At 39.3% G+C, this 14,166-nt stretch overlaps 1 protein-coding gene across 6 annotated transcripts in view; it reads right to left on the bottom strand.

Moving 5' to 3' along the window:
* Positions 1 to 14,166, bottom strand: part of LOC149080727 (rho GTPase-activating protein 45-like) — a 204,271-nt gene that overhangs the window by 95,006 nt on the left and 95,099 nt on the right. For all 6 annotated transcript variants that reach the window (XM_089237403.1, XM_089237404.1, XM_089237410.1 and 3 more), the window contains exons 2-3: positions 5,874 to 6,177; positions 1,001 to 1,138 (exon numbers count right to left, since the gene is read on the bottom strand). In XM_089237403.1, the coding sequence (XP_089093529.1) occupies positions 1,001 to 1,138; positions 5,874 to 6,129 (394 nt within the window). In that variant the 5' untranslated portion in view covers positions 6,130 to 6,177. The remainder of the gene's footprint in view (positions 1 to 1,000; positions 1,139 to 5,873; positions 6,178 to 14,166) is intronic.

Here is a 14,166-nt window from a genome sequence, read left to right as displayed (position 1 = left end):
ACATTCTGCGTTCTTCTAGAGTTTGCCAGGACAAAGGTAATAAAGAACGAAAATTAAGTGCATACTGTGTGGTGGTCCTCATGACTGACTAACAATTCATCAATGGAAAATTTACCGACTAACAATTCAACACAATAGTTCTACACGAGTCAGTGAGCGACGAATGACTGAGCGAGTGAGTCATGATACAGTAGTTACGGCCGTATTCACCACAACACAGTTTAAACTGCGATCGCAGGTGAAAGGATTGAAGATCGAAACACGGATTGGTTAAATTTAGGATTTTAACCAATGTGTCGCGTTAATCCTTTAACCTGCGATCGTTGTTTAAACTATGTTGGTGAATGCGGCCGTTAGTGAGTGAAAGAGTGGTTAGTGTTGGTGAGTGAGCAGCTAGTGAGTGAGTGGCCTAGAGATAGAGTAAGTGACCTGGTGAAAATGAGTGTCATGGTGAGTGAACCGGTGGTAGACTGAGTGATCTTGTGAGTGAGTGAGTGACAGAATAAGTGACCTAGTGAGTAAAAGGGCGACCTGGTGATTGAGTGCGTGTGACAGAGTGAGCGACCTGGTGAGTTAGTGAGTAAGCGCGAGTGACAGTGTCAACAACCACGCTATTGAGTGTGTAACAGAGTGAGCAACCTAGTGAGTTCATGATAGAATTAGTGACCTAGTGAGTAAATGAATAGACCTAGAGTGTAAATGAGCAACCTAGGGATTCATGTGAGTGACCAACCTAGGGATTCATGTGAGTGACCAACCTATCGAAAGAGTGATCGAGTGACCCAGGGAGTGAGTGGCTTAGTGAGTGAGTGATATAATGAGCGATCTAGTGATTGAGTGACTGATAGAATGAACTACCTAATGAGTGACGACCTGGTGAGTGAGGGAGCTAGATCTAGTGACAGGCCGGTTTCGCTCATTCATTCACTTATGTCGAACTGATGTCGGTGGATTTTCCATTCGATACATTGTAGAATTTTCCGGACGCGATTACACTTGCCTTTAACTTGCTGGATGAGCATGCCCGCTGTCATCAGCAACTCCGTGGACTGTATCGGTGGATATTTCTCTAGGATACTGCGAAGTATCCTGAGCACTTCCCCGAGACGTTCGTGGGCAGCAACTCTCATCGTCTTATCTGCAAAGAAAATTACAATTACAATACAAAAATAAAATATATATATATATATATATACATATACAGTCGATTCCCGTTTTAACGAATACTAGTATAGCGAAAATTTCGTTTTAACGAACACTTTTCTAATCCACCAGATAAGCCTTCATAGGAACAATGCAAAACCTGGAATTCCTTTATAACGAAATTCCACTATAGCGAAGTGCTGTCTCAACTGCAGTCTCTTGGAGTTCGTTATAACGGGATTCGACTGTACTCCAATGCAATGAAATGTACAGACTGTGTCCCAAATTGTTTACATCGCCGGTATCTGCGCAACCATTAACTTTATAAACATGTTTTCAATTCAACATTTTCAAATAATGTGCAATTACTTAAAAAAAATGCTTTTAATTTGCTTTTTCTCACTGTAGAATTATTTATTTTGACATCAGGGGGTTGAGACCGTATCGAGGGACCTAAAGGACCCTTAGTCAGGTATTTTCATTCAGATAACATCTCAAAAAGCATGTGCAAGTTTAAGACATACGAAAAAACTCACATTGTAGAAGTTCGGGGCTCTATTAAGGGGTCCCTGGAAGACCCTTTCACAATACGCATTCAATATACGAGATTCAGGTGTGTATAAAGTTTTTTTCTAATTGAAAGTATATTTCTAAAGTCAACGGTTATAGATATCCGATGCGCAAACAATTTGGGACAATCTGTATAGTAAGTGCATTCAACGTATTGCCCGCAAGCCACAAGTGGCCCACAGAGCTTTTCGACATGGCCCGTAAACATACATAAATGGCAAAATAGATTGGAAGACGATTAAATCGAGAGATACTTTGATAATGATCGCTGTTCACTAAAGAAGTCGGGGGACCCAAAACCCGAACGAATTTTTGGGGTTCTCCTGATTTCATATATTTTAGGACAGAAATATCGGCATCCGAAAAGGCCTACCTAATAACAGAATTTACAGAAATGCTGGAAAATATCTTGATGAAAAAAAAATATAGTCAGAATTTCTAAAAGAAATAACTTCGAATTAATGAAAGATATAGTTTCAGAATTATTTGAAAATTAAAATTCATTATTCAGAAAATTTGAAATATTTCATTATTCAGAAAATTTGAAATATTTCATTATTCAGAAAATTTGAAATATTTCATTATTCAGAAAATTTAAAATTAATGGCAGAATAATTCCAGAATTACTAAAACAAATAATTTTGAAATTTTTGAAAATAATTTTGAAATTTTTGAAAATAATTTTGAAATTTTTGAAAATAATTTTGAAATTTTTGAAAATAATTTTGAAATTTTTGAAAATAATTTTGAAATTTTTGAAAATAATTTTGAAATTTTTGAAAATAATTTCAGAATAAGTGAAAGGAATAACATGAATACATGGAAGAAATAACATGAATAAATGGAAGAAATAACTTCTAAATTAGTGATAGAAATAATTGCAATATTATTAAAAGAAATAATTTCAATATTTATTGAAGAAATAATTTCATTATTTATTGAAGAAATAATTTCAATATTTATTGAAGAAAATAATTTCAGAATTATCAAAATAAATCAATGCAGAACCATTCAAAGTAATTTCAGAATAATTAAAAGGAATGACGGAAAGAAACTTTTTTTTTCAGAATTGGTGATAAATGTGATTTTGAAGCTAATCACTAGAACCCGGATAATATGCAAATGTATAAGTTCATATGCGATTGCATATTTTAGCACTTTTTATAGTTACTCTGCATATAAATGCATAAAATCACCGAAATTTAAAAATTAGTGCATATTTTTAGAATTTTTTTCTATTAATCGCATTATACCAATGTTTTCAAGATTATTTTTGTCTTTTTATTCTTAAAATTTAATCGAATTTCTTCAATTTTCCCAAGAAAATATTTCGCCATTGATTATTGCTCATTTTAGGCATTTTTAAATGCATATTTTTGCACTGTTAAATGCGTTTTCTAATTTTTTTCAGTTTTACTGCACATTTTTCATTTAGAGCAGTGTTTCTTAACCTTTTTCAGCTCATGCCCCCCCCCCTTATGGATCAGATTTTTTCTCGTGGCCCCCCCCTGTCCTATCCGGGTCCCCCCCCCCCCCATCCAAGAGAGATACTTTCTATTTTTTTTATTATGAATGAAATTTTAATAAATCAGATCAATCTCTGGAATCCTGGCTAGGCACGGATTCAAATGGTGGATTATCATCTCTCCCGGGAGTCAAATTATATTGTAAAAAACAGTCTGTGTAAAATACGGGACGATCTAAGGAACGTGCACGATAAAACGACCCTCCCAACATAACCGTTGCTCTGGCGGTCCTCCATGCTTAGCTCCAAGTAACAGCTTACATATGAAAATCGTAGTACCAGATCCCATATAGTGCAGTCCCCCTCCCTCCATTATAGACATGAAGACCCGGGTCTTCATGCCCACACAGACCCAAGGGTTAAGATGCCCCTGGTTCTATGGACGGATCTGATGAATTCTGAAAGTAGTAATATTTTTCAACCATGTTTCACTTTTAAAGCTTTTTTCTCTTCACAGCTCTCTATGACTCCCTTCACCACCTATCGTGGATCACCTTTCTTCTGATTTTCTCCTGTGGTCCTCCTAGAATATCCCAGGACCGCAAGGGGGGGCCATATGGCCCCAGGTTGAGAACCACCGATTTAGAGCATACTTCAGTGCTTCTAATACGTGTACTATTTTTTTTTTCTTTTTTCTGCACAATTTTTTTTTTCATTTTCTTCAGTGGTTTATTTTTCTGAAAATTTTCTTTGTATATATTTTTTCATTTTTATTTCACTTTTCTGCGTTTTCAAAAAATCCACGGTTTGTTTTTTTTTCATTTTTTGCTCATATTTCTCCTCTTTAAGGCAGCTTCAGCATTTTTTTTTCATTTAACGTATATTTTCCACTATTTCCATTGAAGAATTTTTTGAGCTTTTTCTTTTATTTTGTGAATATTTCGGTATTTTAAAAGCATATGTCAGCATTTTTTTAAATGCACAATTCAACAATTTTCATGAAGTTTTTCATTTTTTTGCACTTTTAAATGTATATTTTTTCACATATTTTTGCGTAAATTTTTAGTTCCATACGTTAGCATTATTAGGTGGAATTGTTTCCATTTTTCGCACATATTTTATGATTTCATGTCATATCTCTCAATTTTTAAATGAAGAATTATCTTCATTGATAGTGTAGATTTCAGCGTTTTTTAAGTGCATATTTTGCCACTTTTTTAGCGGATATAATCCGGGCTCTAATAATCACAATTGATATAATAAAATATATAATTTCAAAACAAATAAAGTCTTCAATTATTTTGGGCTCCCTCGTGCCCTTCCCCCTGGAAAACCTGTCATGATTATGACTGTGCATATATTGCACCTTTGTAAATTTCGATTCCGTCTTACAATTTCAAACAGATTAATACGAGTTGGTGGCTCGTACACTTCTTAGGAAGTTTCAATGTGGCCCGCGACGTGTGAAAGGTTGAAGACCCCCTGTATAATGAAGCTACATAATACAAAGGCTTCTGACCAGCAACAATGCATCAGTCGTTACAGGAAAATCAATGTATCTGTGCCTTTACTTTTTCTTTCACCCAAAACGAACATAACTCTGGTCTATTGCCATGTACAACTTACTTCCGAATGAGTTATCTTATAGCTACCACGGGCAATACTACCGAAAGTGTCTGCTGAAGTGCGTAATCGACTAATCAACAGTTTGGGTACATAAATATAGTGATGTGCGTGGATTCTTATAGTGCTGCCATCTGTACTTCAAACTGTGAGTGAAATGTTGTGATTGGATTTCTAACCGTTGTATCCTGTTGCTCTCTGTGGCGAGACTTTATATCGGGGAGATCGGCTTATTACCTTTAAGTTGGTAACCACAGAAAACCAAACTGTACCTGGACCAATGGTCTCGGCAACGATCACCATAAATGTGTTCGTTCCTGTCTTGTTAGGCAATAATGTCATCAACCTTCAAATTGAACATAGTAAACCTCCAAGAGGTACACGTTAGCGGGAGAAATTTCCCACGATTATTCTCCGACGTAACGTAATACTATTAAGTTAATGATCCGTGGAGTTATTACGGAAGTTATTCAGCCGTTATTAATCCTTCTTGAGGATTTTTCCATAACGTAGAAATTCATCTAATTAAAGGATTAAGACGGATCTTCTTCATTGTGAAAACCTCGGAGGAAACCATTATCGGAGCCGTCCCCCAATCCACATTTTCTCTATCAGGGTTCTCACCAGAACCATCTTTACGGGTGTGCGACAGATGCAGTTGTATCTTGCTCCGCGTTTTTGGGGGCCCCCTACACGAACGGTGATAATATATTAATTCATTTATTGTGAAGTTTGATCGATTCTGCAAAGTTGAATTTACATAAATTCTGGTTGCATTTTTATCTGGAAAGAAATAATTCTGGAATTCTGCTTCTCTCATCTGAATTGAATAATTCTAGAATTATTTATTTCATTTATTATGAATTTTCATGGATGCGGGTGTTATCTGCCAATTATTTCCTTTATTTCCGATGTTGAAATTTTGGATGCCAATTCCCCTCTGCCACAGAATATTGAAAAAAAAAAACCGGGGCTGATAGACACAGGAATTATAAGGTCGCCTCTAGCCCCACAACTATTTTCTCAACGGGCCCCGCGTCTGGCAAAGGCTGCCCTGATTCTCACCACTCACCTCTTTCTGGGTGGAAAATCCGGCGAAGCTTTCCGAGAGCCTCCTTGAAGCTCTTGACGTCGTGGGTCAAGACTATAATGTCCTCCTGCTCGACGACGTGACTCTCGGCCGACCCCTCACTGCTGACGCTGTTCACCGACAGCGACCTTGTGGCCGCCCCGCCAGCGGACGAAGACGCTGTTGCCCCCAGGGACGTGGCGCTGTGGCCACTGGCGCTCCGACTGTGCCGGCCAGATTCGGGTCCACAGTCCGTCATCCTGGTCGGGGTACCGTAGGCTGAGTCCACTTCCTCGGACGGGGGTCTCTGCGTGAATAGAAAAGTAAATTGAGTCAATTAATCGCATATGATGAATGATTTACGTTGATGACAATTTAAAAGAAAAGTAAATTCTTTTAATAAATTGTGTCACTTTCATAACTAAGACCGGTCGTATTCAGGAAGCTGCAACACACTGCAATCAAAGCGAGCGACAACAGTCGTCCAAATTATCAAGTCCATACTTAATGACACATCTGAAACAAACTCGGAGGCAGGTTCATCTTGTGAATAAATAAATACACAATTTACAATCGATGAACCTGCCTTATTGGTTCTAATAGACATTAAGACATACTAACTGCTGTTGTGTATTTTTGGATGTCGTCAAAAGCTAAAGCACCTCAAGGTCGAGCTAGAATACAGATATATGTATACAGTGAAATTTCTCCGAATATAAAATAGCCACGTGTCTTAAAAGTCAGGACACGAGGAATAGCTTTCTCGCAGAGAGGTTTTTACTTAAAAGATTGCTGCGAACATGAAATTCTGATAAACCCGCAATAAAGTTTCAGAACAAGCGGACCTACGACACGATTCTGCATAACATGGAAATTCAAGCATTTACTGCCTTTACTTTGAAACATGGAGACACAGATGGCAGCACCATCAAGAACAAGAAACAAGCATAAATCTGACAACATAGATACGTTAGGGTTACGTATCAGAACACACATTCCGGCATGTTCCGATTCGCTGGGAATTCCGCAGAGGAATGCGTACGAGGTGCATATGAGGTTAAGTAGTAACAGTGATGGAAAAGTATATTATAGGGTTAGGTGAAAAAAGACGATTAAAAAAAAAAGTAGGCTACCCCCTTCAGAATTTTTGCAAATTTTTTTCTACTATGGGAAATTACTGGAAAACTTATTTAAAAAATTCGTAGTGCTTTCTCAGTCAATATAAATACAGATACAAAGTCACAACAGGCAAAATGCCCAACGAGGTGGCTGAGAAGAAAGATGCCATAACATATATTTCTAAAATACAGCAACCCTATTAAAAATGCAATTACGAAAACTCTAAACAATATAATCAATGTACATACATGATGAAATATCATACGATACCCATAATGAATACTTATGGTTGTTTTATTCTAAGTATGGATAGCTTTTCGATTTACCCCAACATGTTTGATTGTTTCTCTTCATCAATACTGAAGCAGAATAATACTGCCTTGGTAGATGTAACAATGAAAGATCGAAATGAAATTTCATGTGAAATTCATCCGGGACTCCTTTAAATGAAACGCATTTAACGCGTTTACACATAAAGACGTGCCTGATTTTGCCGACAACTGCGTTCATCCAATGTAAACAAATGAAGTCCCTCTTCATAAGAAGCCCCGAGCGCCAACAAGGACACGCGTACCCCTTCCCTGCACCCCTCCAACTACGTCATGTCCCGCTGTAGGTATGGTCTCGAAAACCTAACAGCATACTGTAATCCAGGACATACAGAGTCCATAGCAAACGGGGGTATGGTATATTACTGGCGAACCGTTGATCCTAGGGGTATGCTTCAAATTATAAAAAGTTTCCAAACAACGTATAGTAAGTACACAGATGTCATTCATGTTGAAAGAGGTTGTGTTTTTTTAAATATAAAAATAAACTTTTTCAATATTCAGTCCCCGTTAAGTCCCAAAACCCAATTAGAAAGAGGTTGCCCTGTCTCTCTCGATGCCAACAAAAAAAAAAAATTCCATGTGTCTAAGGCAGGGATTACACTATAAAAGTTTGATCAAATCCCTTTTTTTATAAAACTTAAAAAATCCAGCCAATAAATCTCATTGGTTACATTCCAGCAAATGCAGCCGATAATCTTACTGGTTGAATTTTTCAAATTTTATAAAAATAACTTTTAGAAAACTTTTGTAGTGTAATACCGGCGTTAGTGCAATATTGGCTGAGGTATTTAAATTCGAAAAACGGAGGAAATTTGAGGAAAATAAACAGCGTTAAATGCGGGTAAAACGGTTTTTCCGCATTTAAAGCGGAGCATGCATTTCTTTTTTTGTAAATAGTTAACTTTGGAATTCGCCGATGTCTTGGTATCAAAAGAAGATAGGATTCAAATATGAAGTTTACAAATTATTTGATTAAGTTTAAAACCGTTCCTATTCACCCCATTTTACGGTAACCAATGAGGTAGTTAATATCGCCGTATCCTTTTTTAATCGCCATTTCTTCACTTGGCCCTATAATTTATTAAACACTATAGCAGTAGAGTTTGAGCCAAAAAAAAAAATCCAAAACGATTTCGAGTCCTAAATTGATACAAACCACATTACGAAAACGAAACTAATTAAGTTGCCATCTTCAATTTAATTGGTTAATTAATCATTCATCGATCGCCGCCATTGCGGTCAAGATCATCCATCATCAATCTCTGTAGGTTCTTGTACCAGATAGTCAAGGCCAAGTAGGTTTGGTTCCATTCAACGGAGGAAAAATTGGATCGAAAAATGAAAAGTCAATTTAAAATACAAGTGGTTACGATGCTATATATTTTCTTTCCTATATAAATGCTCGGATACATTTTGGAATGATTGATCTTGTTTACCGTTTTCACAGAGACATAGGTATAATAATAATTATGCATTTATGTACGTATATATGGGTCAGGATTCGAACACGAAAAAGAAGGTTTACGTGATGTGAAATGGAGCAAACGTCTCGGCTGTTTGACCGCGAGGGATTCCATCATCACGCAATCTCTCATCGAGAGGATCTGGTTATTTAAGAGTTGACTTTTTTTTCCTTTCAAATTTTGTTGACCTTGTCCATCCCATTTCCTTCCGACACGAGGTGTTGTCATTAACGCGTTAATTAGGGCGTCCGTTAAACAAAAAAGAAGCAACGCCGTTAATACAGTGGAGCCCCGATCCACCATACCCTCTTATAACGAATTTTTTTTCTTTGAATGAACAGTTTCGAAACGGTGTTGAATGGAGATTCAACCTTTTCAGTCTGCGGGGCCAGCTATTTGGTGTTTTTGTCGCTCGCGAGCCGGAACCTGAAATATATTTTGCTAGAGAGTACTTAATCTTCCGGAAAGTGCGGGCTACTTCATTGGCTTGAAAACGTGTCGCGGAAAAGGTCTATAAAAGCGCCGCAGGTCACTTAAGTGTGCTGCACAGACCACTTTAATGACCTGTAAATGTGCCGCGGACAGCTTGAGTGATCTGGAACTGTGTCGCGGGTTGATCAAACGATTTGGGAATGTGTTGCGGGTCACCCAAGTTCGTTAAACAGAACAAAAAAGTAACGCGGTTAATACAGTGGAGCCCTCGAATAACGAAATTTTTCTCACGAATCAACAGTTTCGAAAAAGTGCTAAAATGATCAGTTACAGTGGATCCCACTGTAACTGACAGTTTTTCAAAAAAAACTGAAATAAAAGAACGTTGTAAGCGGGAAAGCGCTTTAAATGGGGGAATATTAATGAGAATTATATGTACTTAGAGTTTTGACCACTAAAATACGTCGTACTAAGCGGGAAACGTTCGAAACGAGAACGTTAAAAGCGGGATCGATTGTATAAATGGGGGGTGCACAACTTTTTCAGTCTGCGGAGCTAGATATTTGGTATTTTTGTCGATCGCGGGCCAGAAAGTGAAATTTAAAAAGCAAGGGTACTAAACCTTTGGGGGAGTGCGGGCAACTCCATTGGTTTGAAAACGTGTGTCGCGCTTCAAGCCACTAAAGGCGTCGATCGTGAAGTTTTTTTCTGGAGAATGACTTTTTAACATTTTAAGCGGTTTTAAAATTTTCCCGTTCCGGAACGTTATAAGAGGGATATAACAATAAGGAATGTTATAAGCCGCATTATAGCGTCCACAATGGAAATCATCCCACCTTCTTGAAAATAGGTGGCAAATTTTTCTAGAATTTTTTTTTCCGATTGCGAGCTGATAAATGTTTCCCCCTCCCAACACAAAATAATATTTAAGAACACAAGGAAGGGGGGTGGGAAACACAGTTCTCTGTTATTCATGCTATAAGCATAATCGCATACTAGTCGAAGGGGAAAAACCCGTTCATTCTCTCCCCCTTCGGTTATCAGACTTTGAACAAAAACTGACTCCGCCCACCAGCAGTTAATTTAGGTTCGCGGGTGTTTTCGCTGGTTGATTGCGTGTGTCGGAGGCTCAGAGGTGCAGTGCTGGCGGGTGTTCCATCAGTGCTCCTCGTTGGCTGGCGTTGGCCTCTGGGCCCTTCTGCGAGTGTGGTTGTCGCTGTCTTGGAACGGCGGGGGGGGGGGGACTACTGTGGGGTTGGACCCAGCGGCTCTTGAATCGAAAATGCCCGCTGGGCCTGAATACCGGGAGTGTTTTTCCAGCATGGCCCAGCCGCAAGGTAATCTGCTTATATCCCACAAGGGATAGAGCAGGGGCCATGTTTAGTTTGAGTGACAGTTAATTGGCAGGACGGGGAGGAAGGGAAGCATGTAAATGAGGAGAAGGAAAAACTTAGCAATGATGGGTAGCTTCGGGGGTTTCCGTTTTGAGAGAGAGTTTCAAGAACCAGAAATATTTTGGAATTGCCGTTTTTATAGGGTTTTACGAACACGAGATATCTCGGGATTACCACTGTAAGGGTAAAGACGTGCTAACATCTGAATTAAGAAGCAAACAACTCGACGGTTAACATTATACGGGAACTTTAATGTTGCTCTTTATGAGAAATTTTTTTTTCCGTGTCGCCTGTGAGGATTGAACCCCGGTCCCCATGTTGCGAGTCCACAAGACCGCACAGAAGCTCAAACACAAACTACCTTTTTTTTATTTTCTCCCTCACCATGTCGGGTCCGAAACTGTTTGTGGGAATCTAGAACCGGGACAACAACCACAGAACTCCACAGCGCAAAAAAAAACCCCAGTTTTTTAGGGGGGGGGGGCGGGGATTTTGTTGCTACGGAAAATCGACCATTTAAATCATCCAGGAGTTGCTACATACCTCAAAACCGGTTATTGCTCTGCGAAATTCTGCGGGTACGAGTCCGTTTTAAGCATTTCTGTACCGGGATCGGATTTGAAACTGCGGATCGATCTCGACAGTGGCTTTTAAATGACCTCGATACCTTGGGGACTACGTCCATGGCGCAATTCGATTACATTTGATACTTGTTCGACACTAGATGGCGCTTCAAATAATTCTTTCTAAAGTATTCAAAATGCAATTTTTTTTTCTGAAAAATTCAAAATACTTAATTTGTTTTTTTAATTTTTTGTAAAATATTCGAAAATAATATAAAATAATTGTTAAATAAAGTAATAAAATTTATGACAAAGAAACTTCCCACCGTCGTTCTACCCTACGTCATGTCAACCATATCAAATTGTCGGTTAAAAAAACGGATACACATTTGGCAATTTGTAGTCAACACTTTTGATGCATTTATTTATTGTAAATCAAATTATCATTTTCACATTATTTCAATTTAGAAACGTATTTACAGGAGGATGAGGGGGAGGGTGGCTTAGCAGGCTATGGCCCAAGGCGGGAAATTCGAGAAATGAGTGACCAAGAAAATTACTACTTGAACGGGAGAAGTGTGGCAAAAAAAAAAAAAAAGCATGCGGGTAATCAAAACAGTGCGTAAGCATGTGAATAACCAAAAGAGTGACTTTTAATAAAAATGGCCAGATCAGTGAGTGACCATAACCGTGACCTAGAGAGGGTGCGTGCATGAGAGAGACCACACGCGCACGAGAATGACCTAGAGAAGGATGTAAGCATAGAAGTTACCAAAAGTGTGACCAAGAGAGATTGAGATACCAGGTCAGTGAATGATCCAAAGCGTAACGAAAGTTCGCAAGCATGTGAATGACACACAAAAAAAGCGACCTAGAGTATGTGCAAGCATGTGAGTGACCAAAACAGTGTGCACGCATGTGAAAACCAAACAACAAAAAAACAGGTTCGGAGTTATGATAGACGAGATCAGTGAGCGACTAAAAGAGCGACTTGACCCTCACCAGATCATGACCCGCCGCTCTGTCAATGAAGATATTTTAGCAGGTGGTCGAAGAAGACCTGGGTCATGCAGGAAGTTGTGCATGTATGTGTGTTGTGAATCTAATGTGAGGTCTGCTTCTGTGCAATGCTTATTATGCGTAGTGCTGCCATTTGCCGTCAAATTTTTTAACCTTGAGGGAAATGTAATAACTGAATAATTGTATCAAGGTAGGCCTGTTGCACTTTGTGGTGAGACTTTTCATCGGCTCGCATTCGAAGTTGGGAACCACAGAGAACCAACTTCAGCCGACACCGTGATAACGGTGGGTTCGAACTCACCACCATCGTAGTCCGTCCTCGAAGTGACCACTCGACCACCACATCGGCAAAAAGAAAAAAAAAAGTGACCTAGACAGTGTGTAAGCATAGGAGTGATTTAGGGAGTGAGAGACCAGGTCAGTGAACGACTGAAAGTGAACGAAAACTGATACAGAGGAATTTCTGAACACATTTTGAGCATTTTTTTATATCAGAACCATACATCTGCCACGAACGGTCGATGATATAAAAGCCGAATCAGGACACACGGGGCATATTGTACCGCCAACAAGGACCTATAGAAGGAGACCTCCGCACGAAACGCGTGACATCACCGAAGGTGGTCACACCTCACCTATACCCATTGGATATAGCAGGCCGACGCATGCGCCACCTTTACCTCTTTTTGTAGTGTATCAAATGGCTATAGATGATTTGGCCTTGTCCAGTGATGTCGCGAGCTTCGTGCAGAGGCCTTCTACAGGTGTTGGTACAGCTGAGGGCCGTAACTGGGATTTTTGCCGCCCGGGGAAAACATTATTTTACCACCCTCACAGCTTTAAAATTCGATAATTTTGTGAGGGTGTTCTTTGTTCCCAGTTAAAACTGCCGCCTCTAAATTTTTCCGCCCGGGCCAGTTGCGTTGCGGCCCCACCCCCCCCCCCCCCGGTTTGAAATTTGAAATTGAAATTTAATTAACACATCAAGACAAATACAGAACAAAAATACACAAACACATATTACATTGCAATATTAACCCAAGGGATCGTACGATCCGTCCAGGGTTCTTTAACTGATAATACTTTAACAGCTAGATTTTAAATATACTGTGAATGCATTCTTATTAAATAAAATTATTTATTTTTCTTGACTAGGGTGTAGAATCGTTTTTGTTTCGTTGCATTTCAGGAGAGGGGGGGGGGAAACAAGCATACAAGGTGTTTCAAAAGAAGATGAGCTAATTTCTAAAATGTGGTTGGAACGTATTGAAATAATCTATTTTTTGTCTCGCAAATACTTGTTGGAAAATGGGGCACAAAGGTTTCAGAGTGCCCTTGAGGGTAGAGCCAAGGAGGTGATTCACATTTTATTTCCGACCACGCGCATTTTGCGGCCGCGGCCCTGGTCGACGTGTCAAAGGGTCGACCATGTGGAAGTCAAAGTTATACAGTGATCTTAGATCCCGTATTTCCAGCACAGAATTCTTGTTTCCCATGTTATTTGGGCTCATTATGCAATTATATTATTAAGTGACACGAAATGGTTTGCCTGTTGCAACAACTTGGAAGCAAAAGCAACAGAATTGGGGCGCGGTAGCCCGGTCGATAAGATGCTCGCCTAAAGTACCAAAGGATGTTTAGAGGTGTCGCGAGTTCGATACCCAGTTCGTCCTTGTCAGAAAACTTTCCTGACACAGGGGTACAACAAAAAACGGCGACTTGACCCCAGCAAAAAATTGCTACCGCAGGGAGATCCCCCATCGAGGGGTTAGCGCACCAACCTCTCGATGAGTATGAAAAACAAGCCTGCCGTTCGGAATCGGCAATAAATTGTAGGTCCCGGTCTAATTAGCCCTCGTGTGCAGAAAATGACCGTGGTGCGACAAAAATGATCAATGATCAATGAAAGCAACAGAATTGCGACGACAGCATCTCACGTTCTTTCAGCTATTAAATTTGGCATCAGCTTCACA

The sequence above is a fragment of the Pholcus phalangioides genome, unplaced genomic scaffold, assembly GCF_987345545.1.
Source record: "Pholcus phalangioides strain wild (caught in Gottingen) unplaced genomic scaffold, Ppha-v1.0 ptg000010l_1, whole genome shotgun sequence".
NCBI lineage: Eukaryota > Metazoa > Arthropoda > Arachnida > Araneae > Pholcidae > Pholcus > Pholcus phalangioides.
This window is presented reverse-complemented; position numbering and strand designations above follow the sequence as displayed.